General features: G+C 41.2%; 1 protein-coding gene across 11 annotated transcripts in view; it reads left to right on the top strand.

The window, feature by feature from the left end:
- Nucleotides 1-17,626, top strand: part of FHOD3 (formin homology 2 domain containing 3) — a 657,808-nt gene that overhangs the window by 587,624 nt on the left and 52,558 nt on the right. For all 11 annotated transcript variants that reach the window (XM_050937644.1, XM_050937645.1, XM_050937647.1 and 8 more), the window contains 2 exons: nucleotides 12,305-12,495; nucleotides 13,991-14,183. In XM_050937644.1, the coding sequence (XP_050793601.1) occupies nucleotides 12,305-12,495; nucleotides 13,991-14,183 (384 nt within the window). The remainder of the gene's footprint in view (nucleotides 1-12,304; nucleotides 12,496-13,990; nucleotides 14,184-17,626) is intronic.

Here is a 17,626-nt window from a genome sequence, read left to right on the forward strand (position 1 = left end):
GGAGGCCAATAACAGCGCTTTTGGAGGCCACACTTGATGAGCAGCGCTGCATCACCGGAGCTGGAATCGCTACACCCCAAGCAGACCAGGTGTACAGCCAGCGCTGCAGCCAGGGAGTTGCAGCGCTGGCCGTGCTTTGCAAGTGTGGACACAGAGTGAGTTGCAGCGCTGTAACCCCATCACCAGCGCTGCAACTCTCCAGTGTAGCCAAGCCCTTATGTTCACTATCATCCTGGACCAGATTCCAGCCAATGACATACGTAAAAGAATGTGAAAGACCCCCTTTCATTATGTCTGCTAGGTCTAAGCACAGTCCTTCTTCACTAATTACTCTGAAACTCAAGGGATGTAATTGCTAAACCTGGATTATTGGATATAAAAATATCTGGTGTCTTTCTGTTAAATTTAAGATATTTATGGAGCACTGTCTAGCACTAATATGCTAGATCCCTTCAGTGCCACACACATTCTGCCTATGGTTTGTGTCCAACCATATCCTAATCGTCACTAGAGTCATACTGATTGAGGATGCTGTTTATTCAGAAAAAAACTAGGAGGGAGATTTCCAAAGGCACCCAGTTTCCACTGATGTTCAATTAGAGATTTTCCCTGACCACCCTTTGTGCCGTTGGAAATCTTCTCATAGGTTGAGTTTCACCAGATTGTGTCCCTGAAAGTAGTGGTATAGTTCTGATCTGTCCTTCTATTTTTCTGCTATTTTTAGTTCAGACACTAACCATAATTCAAATCTCTCCTTAGTGTTTGTGGGTGACAAGAATCTCCCCCCTACCATTTTCATCAGGCGTAGTCTGTACCCTACTTTTGTTAGCTGCATTTATTTATATAGTCCTGCATCTTGGGTGGTGAAATTTATTAACAAAATCCCAACCCTGCAACACTCCACCTCTTTTAGAAAAAAAAACATTACTTTTCAAAGAAACTTCTATTATTAATTCTAACCTACTTGCCTTTCTCCCCAGTTTTCATATGAGATTTTTGTTTAATTTACTAATAAATCAGCATTTGTAGGCAAAAGCACTTAGCTAGTCTACCAGATGGTTTCCTGTACCTGTATTCTTAGCAAATGGAGTGCAATAACAGCATCTTATCTTATTTTTCTGCCTACTCCTAATTAAATATTGTGAATCCTATGACAAGTTATGTTAACTCCTAAAATAGAAGATTTAAAAGAGAATGGGTAGATTTTTATGGAATAGCAACTTCACAATGGTGTTTGTAAGTGTTTGGGTAATGTAAAACAAAACATGAGGTGCCCACCAGTGTGCTGCAATGACATATGCTTCTCTAATATTATAAATGTTGTTTAAGATGCCCTAATCTTGGTGCTCTGTGACAGCACTCTGGGCTCATTTGTTACTCTTTCAATGCTCAGAACTTCACTTGGCTCTGAACAAGGGCAGGAAGACGAGAATGTCATGTTCCACATCAAAACTCATCCCTGTAATAATGTGGAAATGATCTGTCTGACCTAAATTATAAAGAACTCAAACTGGCCTGTGGTCTGTGGTAGAAAATACTCTATCTTTGAAGGGGGAAAAGCTGACTTTATATATCTGTCTGTGTGTCTAATTATCATTTCAGTTGTGAAATTAGAGTGAAACATGTCACGTGAATGTGTTGGTTCTGTAGTCAGTAGCAGTAGTGTTGGGAGAGGAAAAGATGGGGAGAGATTCGGTTCCTGTTTCGAAAATGTCTAGAGCTGATCTGTTCCACCAGTATAATAACAAAGTTTAAAGAGCTAAGGTGAGTCAGCAAATGATAATTATAATAATATAACAGAAATCTATAAGGCAGGGGTAGGCAACCTATGGCACGTGTGCCGAAGGTGGCACATGAGCTGATTTTCAGTGGCACTTACACTGCCCAGGTCTTGGCCACTGATTCGGGGGGCTCTGCATTTTAATTTAATTTTAAATGAAGTTTCTTAAATATTTTTAAAACTTTATTTACTTTATATACAACAATACTTTAGTTATATATTATAGACTTATAGAGAGAGACCTTCTAAAAACATTAAAATGCATTACTGGCACGCAAAACCTTAAATTAGAGTGAATAAATGAAGACTTGGCACACCACTTCTGAAAGGTTGCCGACCCCTGCTATAAGGGATATTGAGAATATAGAACAAAAGTTATGCAGAACCTTCAAAAAAGACTCCGAATACCTTCCAGTGGTCTTCGTAATAAATTATTTAATTCTCAAAATGAGTTTTTCAGGCATGTTCAGGAAACTTCAATGCTGCTACTCAATTTGAACTTATTTTGTCAGCCTCCTTCCATTTCATTTTTACCTCAGGCCTGGATTTGGGGTTTTCAACCCTGCTCAAAATATCCAGGTAATTTCAGGGGAACAAATTCACTACAAACATAAGCAGGGGCAATATCTTTAACGTCGGAGGAGTTGTGCACATCATGGCAGTGTTGAACTTGACCCAGAAAATGGTTTAATTAGAATAGAAGAATAGAGTTGATTGATAGGTGTAGCACACAGTGCAGAAGGGGATATCTTGAAGCTGTAATGATAATTTGAAATGACCATCTTTCCTCTTTTCTTTATACAATGCAGCATAATTATAAAATACTGTTACAGCAGAGCTTCTCTCAGGAATACCTTTTCAGTAGTCTCATGGAACCACAATTTTATGTGAAATCCACCTAAATGCCACGTTAGTCACAGTGCTCTCTTCCAGCTGGAAGCAGGTACTGTTCCTGTTTCCTTTCAACAATAAGAAAATTAATCATCTCTCTCTACCATTGTGTAACTTCATTTTTTTTAAATAAAATGTTGTCAATAAGATGACATATAAATGGTGACTAGGGACCTTACTCTGCCCTGCCTCCCTTGGGAACACAGTGTGAACTGAATAGCTCACAGGGAAGCAGTATGGTATTTTATATGTTGTGATATGTGTATTGTACTTGTAATGTAAACAATCCTCATTTATAACTCTCTCTGTCTCAATACCCTTTTTAATCTTGTTAATTCTGACCCCAAATTACATTATGCGCCTTTATCATCTTACACCTTCTTGGGGTGTAATTTAATTATTTGATAACACCCGACACCAAGCAAATGCCTCAAAATGGAGTAAGAATGCATCAAATATAATAGTATTGCTGAGCCACATATGTAGTTTTGCATCTCCAAAGCACTGTACAAACCTTTGGTCAGTTGCTCAGTTGGGCTTCACCTTGTATAGTCAGTTCCACAAGGGTAAAAAAGATGCAAATTGTTACTTTTCTGATTTAGTAGTTTACAGTTATTATGCATATAAATAACTACACACGGTAAAGAGCACCAGAGAATCTAGTCCATTGACTAATAAGCAAACATAATGTTGTCCGTAAAGATACAAGACAGCTTTCTTATGTCAATGGTTTATTAGAGTTCTCAGTGAAGAGAAGTTAACATCTGAACCATTTCAATGCCTTTGGATCTCTGTTTTCAATGGAATCTGCTGTTTATAAATAAGGAAAGTTGTGCTCCAGCGAGCTGTACCTCCCATTAACCTTCCTTGTGCATTACAAGAGTCCACAGAGTGATAGTACATTTCTTAAAGATGGCATTAAAAAGTGAAAAAGGAATTGTAGATCCCTAGCTGAAAAAGTATAATGCAGTTATTTTTGACAAAATGCATAATATATAAATATCACTATTTAAAATAAGGTGGTGAGATAATTTTTATTGGATCCGCTTCTGTTGGTCTCTCTTGTCTCTCTCATCAACAGAAGTTAGTCTGTTAAAAGATATTACCTCATCCACTTTGTGTCTCTAATGTCCTGGGACCAACATGGCTACAACAACACTGCATACACCAGAGGTTCTCAAACTGGGGGTCAGGACCCCTCAGGGGGTCACAAGGTCATAACATGGGGGGTCGTGAGCTGTCAACCTCCACCCCAGCCCTGCTTTGCCTCCAGCATTTATAATGGTGTTAAATATATAAAAAAGTGATTTAAATTTATAAGGGGAGTCGCACTCAGAGGCTTGTTATTTGAAAGGGGTCACCAGTATAAAAGTTTGAGACCCACTGGCATACGCTATTTAAGGAAATTCTATTCTGTATCCATAAAGATTAGTATGCACTGTAGGGGGCAGGTCGGTGTAACATACAAAGTGCTTAGTGGATCTTCAGTTTAGTCACACTGTGCCCTCAGGCTAGTTGCTTGACTCTTTTGTTCCTCATCTGTGATATAGAGCTGGATGTTGCCAATGATTACTGAAGTATCCAAACTTCACTGCCATCCTTCAGAATTTAAACTTTTACTTGAAATCTTGTTTTACAGATAATGAAGGGAATTAGATGGTCCTTTCATCTTCCATGCATTTGGAAAGTAGTAATGAACATTGGTGTGCAGGAAGAGAGTGACAGAGAGGCCTATTCTGTTAGCATGCATGCTCTGTGTACCCCATTCACTTTCTGATGTTACTGATAGTTGGCCCAAATGGAGTTTCTGGTCACAACAACTCAGCACATTGGTTAGTGCTCCCTCGTTGGAGGAGAAAGGTTTACCCTGTTCAGTGCTATCTGGTGTGACTGTGTGAGTCTAACACTACGCGTTTAAACCGATTTTAGCAGCGTTAAACCGAATTAATGCTGTACCTGTCCACACTACGAGGCCCTTTATAGCGATATAAAGGGATCCTTAAATTGGTTTCTGTACTCCTCCCGAAGAGAGGAGTAGCGCTAAAATCGGCATTACCATATCAGATTAGGGTTACTGTGGCCGGAAATCGACGGTATTGGCCTCCAGGTGGTATCCCACAGTGCACCACTGTGACCGCTCTGGACAGCAATCTCAACTCGGATGCAGTGGCCAGGTAAACAGGAAAAGCCCCATGAAATTTTGATTTTCATTTCCTGTTTGCCCAGCGTGGAGCTCTGATCAGCGTGGGTGGCAATGCAGTCCCAAATCCAAAAAGAGCTCCAGCATAGACCGTACGGGAGATACTGGATCTGATCACTGTACGGGGAAACAAATCTGTTCTATCAAAGCTCCGTTACAGAAGATGAAATGCCAAAGCGTTTGAAAAAAAAATCTACAGTGTACACAGTGCTGTGTGACAAGCGTAACGGGAAGCCAGAGACTCAAATGGACGCTCAGGGAGGAAGGGAGGGGGTACTGAGGACTCCAGCTATCCCACAGTCCCCAGCAGTCTCCAAAAAGTATTTGCATTCTTGGCTGAGCTCCCAGTGCCTGTAGGTTCAAACACATTGTCCGGCGTGGTTCAGGGAATAGCTCGTCAATTTACTCTCACCCCCTACGTGAAAGAAAAGGGAAAGAAATCGTTTCTTGACTTCTTTCAATGTCACCCTATGTCTACTGAATGCTGCTGGTAGACGCGATGCTGCAGCAGTGAAGAGAAGTATCCACTCCTCTCCCCTGCCCGGTGGCAGACGGTGCAGTAGGACTGGTAGCTGTCCTTGTTATCAACCCGTGAGTGCTCCTGGCTGACTTCAGGTGAGGTCGGCCAGGGACGCCTGGGTGAAAATAGGAATGATTCTCGGTCATTCCCAGTAGATGGTACAGAACGGCTGGTAACTCTCCTCATCATAGCAACTGGGGGCTGAGCTCCATCAGCCCCCTCCCTTTCCTGTGTAAAGAAAAGATTCTGTCCTGCCTGGACTGTCATAGCAGCGGCATGCTGGGCTCCTCTCCCCCACACCGCTTAATGTCCTGCCTGGACTGTCACAGCACTGGGAGGCTACCTCCCCCTCATTTTATCTCACTAACAAGTCACTGTTTCTTATTCCTGCATTCTTTATAACTTCATGACACAAATGGGAGGGATACTGTCACGGTACCCAGGAAGGTTGGAGGAGGAGGGAAACAATGGGTGAGGTTGTTGCAGAGGCATCCCCTGTGAATGGCATGTAGCTCATCATTTCTGCGGGATTTGACACGGAGCAGCTGTGCTCTCTGATACACTGGTTCTCTAGTACACTTGCCCTGTATTCTAGGCAGGACTGACTCTATTTTTAGAAACCATAAAGGAGGGATTGACTTGGGGAGTCATTCCCAGTTTTGCCTTTGCGCCCCCAGCCAATCTCAGCCAGGGGCACCCAGGATAGCAGCAGACAGTACAGAAGGACAGATAACTGTCATCTGATTGCCAATTTACACCGGCAGCAGACGGTACAGAACGACTGATAACCGTCTCTACTATCATGCAAAAGCAAATGAATGCTGCTATGTAGCGCTGGAGTGTCGCCTCTGTCCATGGCATCCAGTACACATACGGTGACTGTAAAAAAAAAAAAAAAAAAAAAAATGCTGAACGGGCTCCATGGTTGCCATGCTATGGTGTCTGCCAGGACAATCCAGGGAAGAAGGGCGCGAAATGATTGTCTGCAGTTGCTTTCCCGGAGGAAGGAATGACTGGCGACATTTACCCAGAACCACCCGTGACAATGATTTTTGCCCCATCAGCCACTGGGCTCTCAACCCAGAATTCTAAGGGGCAGGGGAGACTGCGGGAACTATGGGATAGCTACGAAATAGCTACCCACAGTGCAACACTCCGGAAATCGACACTAGCCTCGGACCATGGACACACACCACCGAATTAATGTACTTAGTGTGGCCGCGTGCACTCGACTTTATACAATCTGTTTTATAAAACTGGTTTATGTAAAATCGGAATAATCCCGTAGTGTAGACATACCCTAAGTGTTACTGTGTTGGTTGAGAAGATTATGTGGCTCAAGGTACATTTGGGCTCAGCTGTTAATGGGTGCACAGAGGGAGAGGAGTCTCACATTCCCTCATAGCTGCCAAGTACTGTCCATACTGGTGATCCCTTGAGAACATTGGCTGCTTTTATTTGGCAAAGGACACCCCAAAGCTGTCAGGAAGAAAGCATGGCCAGCATTCTGTTCTCCCTTTACAGTAGCCAGTGGAGTTGGCTGTGCATGCAGTGGAGAGCAGGCCACATGACCTGAAGAGGTGAGCCGTAACCAACTTGTCCTGCACGGAGAGAGCTCTTGAAGATATTCTGCTTCTTTGCGGCAGTGCCTGTAACGCAAGACTGAGCCCTTAGTGTGGGGGGGAAAGGGAACAGAAACAGAGAGAAATGTGAGCAGCAGAGAAACCATGAAAACAAAAGAAGTGGACAGTAAGAAAAGAAAGGAAGGTAGAGTAAGAGACCAGAACAAGGGACAGATCCAGGAAAGAAGGGACAGTGAGGTGACAGTGTTTGGGTCACTCCAAGTCATGCCCCATTAGAAAGCAGCATGCTAATACTTTTGCTACTTGAAAAAAAGCCCACACCAGTGGTTTGAAATGTTGTACAGTGGGTGCTTTAATGCTATAGACTATCACATTCATTTGACCTCATTTTCTAGAAGAGTCCAGATTTTCTAAATAACTTCAGATGTTTGTATTCCTGCCTACCCAGTCTAGTGGCTTAGTGAATTGTTCTGTGAGTTTAGGCAGGAAAAATCTGCTCAACAGATCGGCAAGTACGAAATGTTTTTTGTTTTTTTGGTAAATCACGTTCATTAGTGCTCTTTAGGGAAGCATTTTGTTGGACCATGACACACTTCTAAAGGAAAGCAGATATTTATATCAGATAATATGTTAAATGATCTTCACTTAACCCCTTAAGGGTTAGGGTCTATAGAAGGTATCATCCTATGGCGATGCCTTGGATTCTGTGCATAGAAGCACTACTTATCCCAGGATTTTTTTGGAAATAATGGGAACACTTTCAGAAATGTAAATTGGGGAAACAATACTTGTAAAATACAAACTAATGTACATGAATGTCTCATAGCACTTTTAACTCTTACTCTTGCAAATGTGGAGAATTTTCCCTACATGGATTATTTTTGTCCCTAAAAAATGACCACTCATTCAAGACAAGTTCCTGAGATTTGGTGGCCCACATTACATTAGAGTTCACAGTGATCTGTTACACTCTCTTGGAGTACTTGTGGCACCTTAGAGACTAATAAATTTATTTGAGCATCAGCTTTCGTGGGCTAAAACCCACTTCATCGGATGCATGCACTGGAAGAGTATACTCCATGCATCCGATGAAGTGGGTTTTAGCCCACGAAAGCTGATGCTCAAATAAATGTGTTAGTCTCTAAGGTGCCACAAGTACTCTTCGTTCTTTTTGCTGATACAGACTAACACAGCTACCCCTGTGTAGCGGGGTGGTCACCCACTCCTGCCCAGAAGGGCTTAAAACAGCCCTTCAAGAGGGCTGTGACAGAAAGAAAAGCTGGGCTGATTGGGGGAAACAGCCTCAGCTGTGGCCATGCCCCAAACAGACCTAGCTGGCCCTATAAAGGCCAGGGAAGCCAGGAGCAAACAGTCTCCCTCTATCTCTAGAGGGAGAAGGGCCCGGCTGCTGCAGGATTAGCAGGAACCTTGATTTGGAGCAGGGCTGGAGAAGGGCCAGAGGAGCTGGGAGCTCCAGCGTGGAAAGCCCCAGGCTGCAGGCCTGCTGACAGGTCTATTAGGTAATGGGGTTGCAGGGGACCAGCCCATGGGTAGGCAGAGGCAGCAGGTCCAAAACCCCCTTTGCCTATCATGAGTGGCTTACGCTGCTGTCCACCCCAGTGAGTGGGGGCTAGACAGGGACTGGCAGTAGCCTAAGACTGAGGCAAAATGGGGATAGTGGATGGGGGTTCCCCTGGGAGGGGGAGACCCCAAGATTGAGGGGGTTCTGCAAGGGAGGGGCAGAAACCCAGTGAAGCGGCACCGGTCCTGGGAGGGATGTGGGGGCCAGAGTGAGGTAAGGTGGATCACCGGCCTGCCAAGGGGGCTCCGGAGCTGGGATAAGCTAATTCCCGAGGATGACCAGCAGGAGGTGCTGCAGTGGTGAGTCCAACACCTGCACTCTCTGAAACCTATACTCTCTTGGCAACTGTCCTTCTGACATTAGCCTCAGTTAGGTTCAGAATATACAAGCAAGTTACCCTCATTAGTTTCGATTTCCAGTTTCAGTGATTTGCACTTACTGCACTAGCACAGGCAGCTGTGCTCAGTTCACCCCATGAGAGCGCAGATGGTATTTTTCCCTGCTGTGCTCCCTCAGAGGTTCTACCACAGGGTGGTAGCCTCAAACTGTAGTGAAGGTTCTAGCACATTCTTCATCCACATCCACTCCTCAGCTAGCAGTACCCCTTTTGTGGCTGCATTGGTTCTTTGCAGGACCACAGTGAAGGGGAAGATGCCAACTGCTCTATAGCCTTTCTGCTCTCTAGAACCTAGAGAACCTTTCCCAAATGCATTGTCTTTTGACCTCTACAGACCTGATAACTCAGAACCCTCACTGATTTCAGTGCAAGCTGTTGTAACATAAGATGAAAATTAATGAAAATTCCTGCACTGTGCAGAGGAGGGATTGGGGGAGTTCCCCACCCCATCTGGAAAATTCTTTGCGACCCCAAATTTTGAGTCCTACAGTCTTCTGGGCTCTGTTGTTTTCTAATAGGGATACTGGTATTTTGTCCACTGTGTGCATTTTATATTTCCAGTCTATGGTGAGCTGCAATATGTTTGTCATCAACAGTCAAATACTGACCTGAAGAGGGATTTTTTTTTAAATAGGCATTGATACCCTAACAAAAATATAACCCCCCACAGCTGCCTCGCCTGCAGGGATTTCTAAATAGCATAATGGATCAAAGGATGTTTTTATTTCCTTGTGCAGAGGAAAAATTCATCACTTTGTAAGTCAGAGCAAAAATGAATCAAATCAATACCAGGTTATATCAGGGAGCTTTTTAATAATAATACATTTCTTATGGCTAAACTCAGTTAGTATGACTCTCAGCAGTAGGTACTGTACATAACTGAAACCTTTATTCCATCTGTAACAAACTTTAATTTGAACCAAGGTAAAGAATGCATTAAAAAAATAAAAAGCTCAAAATGAGATCCACCTACACTCAAGATAGGGCTGGCAATCCCATATTCCTCTAATTTTAAGGTAGTATGTGTCCAGGGCCAGTTTCTTTACTGCAGTTACAGTGACCTGGTCGTAAATGGTTGCCCAGGGAGGGATTTCCCCAGAGTAAGCAAGATAATTTTATGGCGTAGAGCCTGAACTGGGATGGTTATGCCACATGACCTCTCTGCTGACAGCATAGTAGAGAAAAGAGATCATGGCTGAGGAAAATGTATCGTAAACTCTATTTTCAGTCCCTTCTTATTCTAGCAACCTAACATAGGTTATAAAAGCCTTAGGCTGCTCTAACATAGCACAAGAGTAACAGTTATGCACAGAATAGCACCAAGATCAGTGAAGTGTAAAGGAAAGCTTCTAAATACCCTTCAAACATCACACTGACTTTTAATCAGCATTATGGCCACAGTTAGAGACCTGGCCTCCATAGGGTGACCAGACAGCAAATGTGAAAAATCAGGACAGGGGGTGTGGGGTAATAGGAGCTTTATATAAGAAAAAGGCCCCAAAATTGGGACTATCCCTATAAAATTGGGACATCTGGTCACCCTAGGCTTCCAGTACCCTGCTTCAGGTCCATCTTACAGAGATGTGTCTGAGTTTTAGTGTTTGAGTTTACCTGAATTTTCCCCGAAATCAAGAGTTCTGATTCCAGTTCAGGCTGATTTTGGATTTAAACCAGTAATGGTAAAATATAAAAGCTGTAAGATAAAATTAATGTGCACAGCCCACATAAGTGTGAAATAACATATGAAATATGTAATAGTTATACGTATCAGAAATCACTAAGCCTCATGAGATTGTGCCATGTCTTTGGGAGGTGGATTGGAGCAATTCAGGCATAAAGATCTTGGATGTAATCCTGGGCCCACTGGAATCAATGGCAGAACTCCCATTGATTTCAATGGGGCTAATATTTCACCCTTTATCTGTATGTGCTTGTATCACCTTCTTCAGTCATTTAAAATTTCTTGTTATGGATATACTTAGTCAGCATTATAATTTTGGTTATGGACATGTTACCAACAATGAACAATTAATAACTATATTAATTTCTTATTATATATAATACTTCATATATTACTAAGTTTTGTTAAAACATCATATGTACTGTTGTGGGACTATAGTGTTATCGCAAAAGCAATTAAAATTAATAAATAAATAGCTGCACTGCATAGGAATATATTCAGTTATAAACCTTTGAAAATAACATTTACTAAGCTACAGTTCCTTCAGATCCTACAAGCAAGAAGAAACTCCTTATACAGAACTGTTTTCTGTTTTGCAATAAGAGATGGGCCAAAAATACCAGACCCAAACATCCGCAAACTCTCTGGCTTATTTGGAATCTGAGTCTAAATCTGTATTTTATGGCTTAGGCTCATCTCTACTTTGAACTGTTGTTTGAAAATAAATTTATTCTTCCTTGGGAAGTCAAGAAGACCATGTAGGAGACTTCTGCTGTTTCCATTTGCTTTGTATATGTGCTGTACTGTGGCTGGATAGTTCATGCATACTCCCGTTTTTATAAACATATCCAAAATCAGTTGCGTAGACCACTGCAGTTTGAACACCTTTTTTGGTTGATGAATAAGAGAGAACCTCTGTTTCACCTTCTTATGGAATTTATTGGCTTCCCTCCTGATAAGTGTTACTTGAGGATGTAATAATTTATTTTAACTGTGTTGACACAGACTTTCAAAGCTATTAGAAAGATTCTGTTATAAGCTAACAGTGTCATACTTTGAATCAAGAGATGCAAGTTTGTACTGAGATCACTAGATAACACTTCCTTTGAATAAAACTTGAAGTTCTGGCACGTGAACTGACCATTTGGAATACAACATCATCTTTCAACAAGACAATGCACGGGGTGGGGACATACTCAAGGGGAAACATTGGCATCTAGACACTATAGTGATTATCAGACACATTAAAAAGCTGTAAGCTGGTAGTGAAGAAGAGAGAAGAAAAAACCTTTTTGCTGCCTTGGTGTATGCACACATTTTTTGATCATCCCTAGTGCAGTTGACAGCAAAGAGAAGGATCAGCTAAAACATTTTATACAAATGTAGCAGAAAGTTAAGACATTCTCTTCTCTTTAGATGTTACATCTATATGGTAACCACACATAGTTACATTTCTTTTTGTTTCAGAATTTCTCTAACATCTCACATGCTTACACTGAGGGTAGAGACACGGACAAGTATTAATATCGTATTAATGTATATAGCAGTGTCACTGAAGCTACCTCTCCCTCCCCATCTCTTTGTTGTATAAAGATGAAACCGTTCAGATACACAAGGTTATTGCTGTCGTGTTTGAGATCAAAGTGGCTGATGTCTTCACTTGTTTTTAGGTTGACTTTGAACAACTTCAGGACAACTTATGTCAGATGGAGAAAAGGTGCAAAGCATCTTGGGATCACCTTAAGGCTATAGCAAAGCATGAAATGAAGCCAACGCTGAAGCAAAAAATGTCTGAGTTCCTTAAAGACTGTGCAGAAAGAATCATAATTCTGAAGATTGTTCACAGAAGAATAATTAACAGGTACAGCATTAGGGCACTGATGGGAACAACCTCAATTACTATGTGCTTCAAACCACATTTCAAGACGTATGTTTACCAACATATCTGTTGTGAGTTCTTTATAACACATGTTCATTTGTTCCCGATATTTCCTAACTTCAGCTGAATATTGTATTTCTGCTGAGAAAAATGACTGATAATTATTTTCTTGCGTATAACTACACGCTGTGGTAAAATCCTGAAATCTTACTCAGGCAATTTCCTTGTGGCTTTAATGATATATTTGCCATAGTAAAGATTAAGTAACAAGTTCTGTGTCTGGAGCTAATACTATACATATCTTGTACAATCTGCTAATGCTCATATATATGCAAGTGCCCCTGCTTGTATATTTCCAGATTCATAAACTCTCACAGATTATTTAAATATGCCCAATCATGATAATACCAATCTCTTATGTAGTGGTTTTCATCCATAGATCTCAAATTGCTTTACAAAGGAGAATGGTATCATTATCCCCATTTTGCAGATGGAGAAATAATATATATAGTTGTACACAGAATTACCAAAGGGAGTTCAAAAAGGCCCAAATGTGTGAATGTACAGATATGGGATGTTAATTCAGCCCATCTGTTTTCTCATTCATGAATTCTGTTCCATCTTCTAAATAAGTAGTACCCCACATATAGCTGAGTAGTAGTGAAAGCAGGAACTTAGAAGTTTCGCATATATTGTGTTGGATTTGAAAATAAGTAGAACACTGTTTTCATTACTTTAAATTACATAATGTAACTACTATTCTAAGCCTCTCCAAGATACCCTATTTATTCAATCACATCTTTCATTTCCATTGTAATGAGTGTTTTAATTAGCATGGACACAGTAAATAAAAATAGATTCACAAAGAGCTATACATTCAGTAGTCCATTGTGAATAATGTGGCAAAGCTGCAAATAATACAAAAAGCTATGGGTAATACTGAATCAACAGTAAAGTTGTGAACTCAAAACACCCAGACTGAAAGATTTGAATGTTACAAGGTTTTATGGTTTTCTTTTTGAACTAGAAATGCTTCTCTTCCTGTGTTGCTAGCCTGTAAATCTTCATTCTTCTTGTCTAGACTTTCCCCCAACATCTTAACAGCCTCTTTGAAGTTGCTTAATACAAACAAAGGGAATTAAAACATAATTTTTTTTCAATATCTGAAATGAAATTGTTCATTCACATGCCAAATTAGTAAAATAAAATGGAGTTTAATAAATATCTTATCTCTTAATCAGCATGGGAAAATGGGTTAGGATGAAATTATCATAGACTAGCCATTTATTTTAATTATAAACCATGCCAGTGATGTTTAAGGAATCCATGAAAATTCCATAGTATGAAGAAAAAAAAAAGATGAGAGTTCAGAAGACAATAAATTGGTCAATTGAAATCTTTTTTTTACTGGAAATCTAAAGTTTTTGAATTTTTTTTTACATTTTTAAAAGCTGTCATTAATTCATTTCGTTTTTAGGTTCCATGCATTTTTGTTATTTATGGGTCATCCTCCTTACGCAATCCGTGAAGTCAACATCAATAAGTTCTGCAAAATTATTAGTGAATTTGCTTTAGAGTATCGCACCACCAGGGAACGAGTTTTGCAGCAGAAGCAGAAACGCGCCAACCACAGGGAAAGAAACAAGACCAGGGGGAAAATGATCACAGATGTAAGTGGCAAAATCAAATCCACTGTGGCAAGTATTTGTGAAGCTTTCTTTTTAGTTAATACCATATTTTAGATGTTTTGCTTCATTCACTAACCTTCCTTTAAGGATTCCCTCCACTATGAATAATGTACTCTGTATTTTCTGGTAAATCAATATTATGTCTTTCTTTGTCATTGACTATAAAAGCTTCTGGATTCATAGCAGCTTCTAGATTTGGACAAAACAAGACTAAGTGTTCATAAAGAAAATCTTCCGCATGTTACATGGACAAATTCATGTACAATGTCTGTTTTCAACAAAGAATAGAGTAGGAATTGAGGGTACCTTACTGAAAAATATGGCCAAGAATATAAATAACACAACCCTAAAATTAGGTTGCCAAATCATTCCATATATCAAATTACTGACCACATATTTAGGTGCTTATATACGGGTTTAGGTGTGTAACATTAGATTCACATTTGGGAAAGTCCTGACATGAAAACTTAAATATTATAGTGTTTTATATATATAGTATCTTCTTTTTTATTAGATAAAAATATATTACATAAGAGTCAAGTGCGTCCTCTTTCAGATTTCATTATAGATTACTAATTTAGATTCTCTTCAGCTGTTACCTAATAAATTTCGCTGACTGTGTTCAGGCTACTTTGGTAAAAATAAGATGAACTCTCTCTTGATCTTTAAAGATCCTCTGATTTTTTTTATCTTCTTTTAAATTGATGCAGTTTCACTCAGTCCAAATAAAGTTTTAAGAAGTGCCAGTACTTAATAAAAGTTTCCAGCTGTCTCAAAATCCAAATCTGGAGTTTCAATTAGACATGAGTGGTTCATCGCATATGAACCTACCCCTATCCTGCCTTTGGCATGAAAAACCCAAAGCTGATTACAATTTTATGACCAACAGCTCAGACAAGTTAGGTAAAGAAACAAAATGCATCAGACGCATATTGGGATTGTATTTAAGTGACTCACAATCATTTGTAGATCTTTCCTGGCAATAATCTTTCAAATTTTGGAAATCTTCCTCATCTGGGAGAGAATTTTAGAGCCACATTATTATCTCAAAAGATTTTCCTTTTGGATTAGTCCCAGGTAAAGGAAGGGCTCTGATTCTTTGCAAAGGGTTTAAGATAGACATGAAAAATTTCAGGTCTAGTATTAGGGAACTGAAGCTTTATACTTGCATTGCACCCTAATTTCTCTAACATTCTTGAGGAGTTAAAATGTGATACTAACCAAAGGGATTGGCAAATTGAATATTTAATTTGCCAAGTAGCATCAGCGCTTTTCACCAGTTCAGATAATGGCAAAGGGGGATGAGTTCCTGTTATGCCAGTATACCATGGAGCATTTCTGTATTAAAGGATCAGGATAATTGGCAGCAACAGGACTGAAGGAGCTTCAAGTCCTTTTGCATCAGGAAGTGGGGGAAGGGAAAGGTGTCTATTCATCTGCTCACCAGAAGAAATATCCAGAGAGATGGAGAGAGGAAGTGGGCCTGCATGCTGACCCTATCACAATAGAACAGGATGTAGGTACAAGCAAGTGGTCAGTCACTGTAGATCTGAGCCAGGGAGGTTGGCCATTTCCTGAAGATGTGAAAACAGGAGAGAGAGTGATTGGGCCTTCACCAGAAGGGCTTGTTATAGGACAAGGAAGAAGAATAATCAGACCAGGATGGTATTTGTATTTGGGAGAAATTGAGTATCATCTGAGTAATAGGATCTCAGCTACAAATATCCTCCGTGTCTGAGTTGTAGGATATATGCTTAGCATTAATTCACAATTGTATGCTGATCCTATGACCTGAGAAAGCGTAACAGAGTGAAGAGCATTCTCTAAAATTCTCCATGTTGAACCTCTAAGAACATAAGAGTGGCCATACTGGGTCAGACCAAAGGTCCATCTAGCCCAGTATCCTGTCTTCCGACAGTGGCCAATGCCATGTGCTTCAGAGGGAATGAATTGAACAGGTAGTCATCAAGTGATCCATCACGTCACCCATTCCCAGCATCTGGCAAACAGAGGCTATGGATACCATTCCTGACCATCCTGGCAAATAGCCATTGATGGACCTATCCTCCATGAACTTATTTAGTTCTTTTTTGAACCTTGTTATAGTCTTGGCCTTCACAACATCCTGTGGCAAAGAGTTCCACAGGTTTACTGTGCATTTGAAGAAATACTTTCTTTTGTTTGTTTTAAACCTGCTGCCTATTAATTTCATTTGGTGACCCTTAGTTCTTGTGTTATGAGAAGGAGTAAATAGCACTTCCTTACTCACTTTCCCCACAGCAGTCATGATTTTATAGATCTCTATGATACCCACCCCTTAGTCATCTCTTTTCAAATGTGAAATGTCCCAGTCTTCTTAATTTCTACTCATATGAAAGCTGTTCCATACCCCTAATCATTTGTGTTGCCCTTTTCTGGACCTTTTCCAATTCCAATATATCTTTTTTGAGATGGGACAACAAGTTCTGCATGCAGTATTCAAGATGTGGGCGTATCATGGATTTATATAGAGGCAATATGATATTTTCTGTCTTATTATCTATCCCTTTCTTAATTGTTCCCAACATTCTGTTCACTTTTTTGACTGCTGCTGCACATTGAGTGGGTGTTTTCAAAGAACTATCCACCATGACTCCAAGATCTCTTTCTTGAGTGGTAGATCTCTTTCCTGAGTGGTAAAAGCAACAACCACCTATCCTAAGCAAATATTAATCCTGACACACAATGTTTGTCAAATGAACCACATTTTTGTTGTTAATTTCTAAATCTCTCTTAAATGAGTCTGTAGGTCCCTACACTGGGAACAAATATTTAATAGGCTTGTAACGCGGCAGTGACTCACCCCTGCGGCACCTCCTGTCAGTCGTCCTGGGAATTAGCTCTTCGACCCAGGAACACCCTCTGCAGACCGGTTTCTCGTCTTGCTGCTGGCTCCCCGTCCCTCCCGGACCCCGTGCCTCTTCTGCCGAGGTTCTGCCCACTGCAGTACCCCACAGTCTCTCTGGGCACCCCCCATGGGAACCCTCTGTCCCCACTTCACCTAAGTCTTTGGCTACTGCCAGTCACCATCTAGCCCCCACTCACTGGGGCAGACTCCCCAGCCGTGCCCTCAGGTCCTTATCTCCCAGACCCTCCCCCTTAGGGTCTGGGTCCATTTTGTCTCCTATCCCACGACCACCTGGGTCCTGGCCTCTTGCTTGGCCCACTCGGTCTGGGTTTCCTTAGTAAAGACTTCCCTGGCGACAGTCTGGGTCCTGTACTCCTGCAGGGTCCCCTGTGTCCCGGTTGCGGCCTTTGCCTCCTATTGTGGATGGCCCACTGGCTTGTCAGCCCCTCTCTCGGCCGCCCCCAGCTGAGGTCTTTATGTGGCCTGGGTCCTGGCAGCCAAAGCAGACTCGCCTCCCCTTTGCTGCCCCAGGCCCTGG

This window comes from Gopherus flavomarginatus, chromosome 2 (genome assembly GCF_025201925.1).
Source record: "Gopherus flavomarginatus isolate rGopFla2 chromosome 2, rGopFla2.mat.asm, whole genome shotgun sequence".
NCBI classification, from domain to species: domain Eukaryota; kingdom Metazoa; phylum Chordata; order Testudines; family Testudinidae; genus Gopherus; species Gopherus flavomarginatus.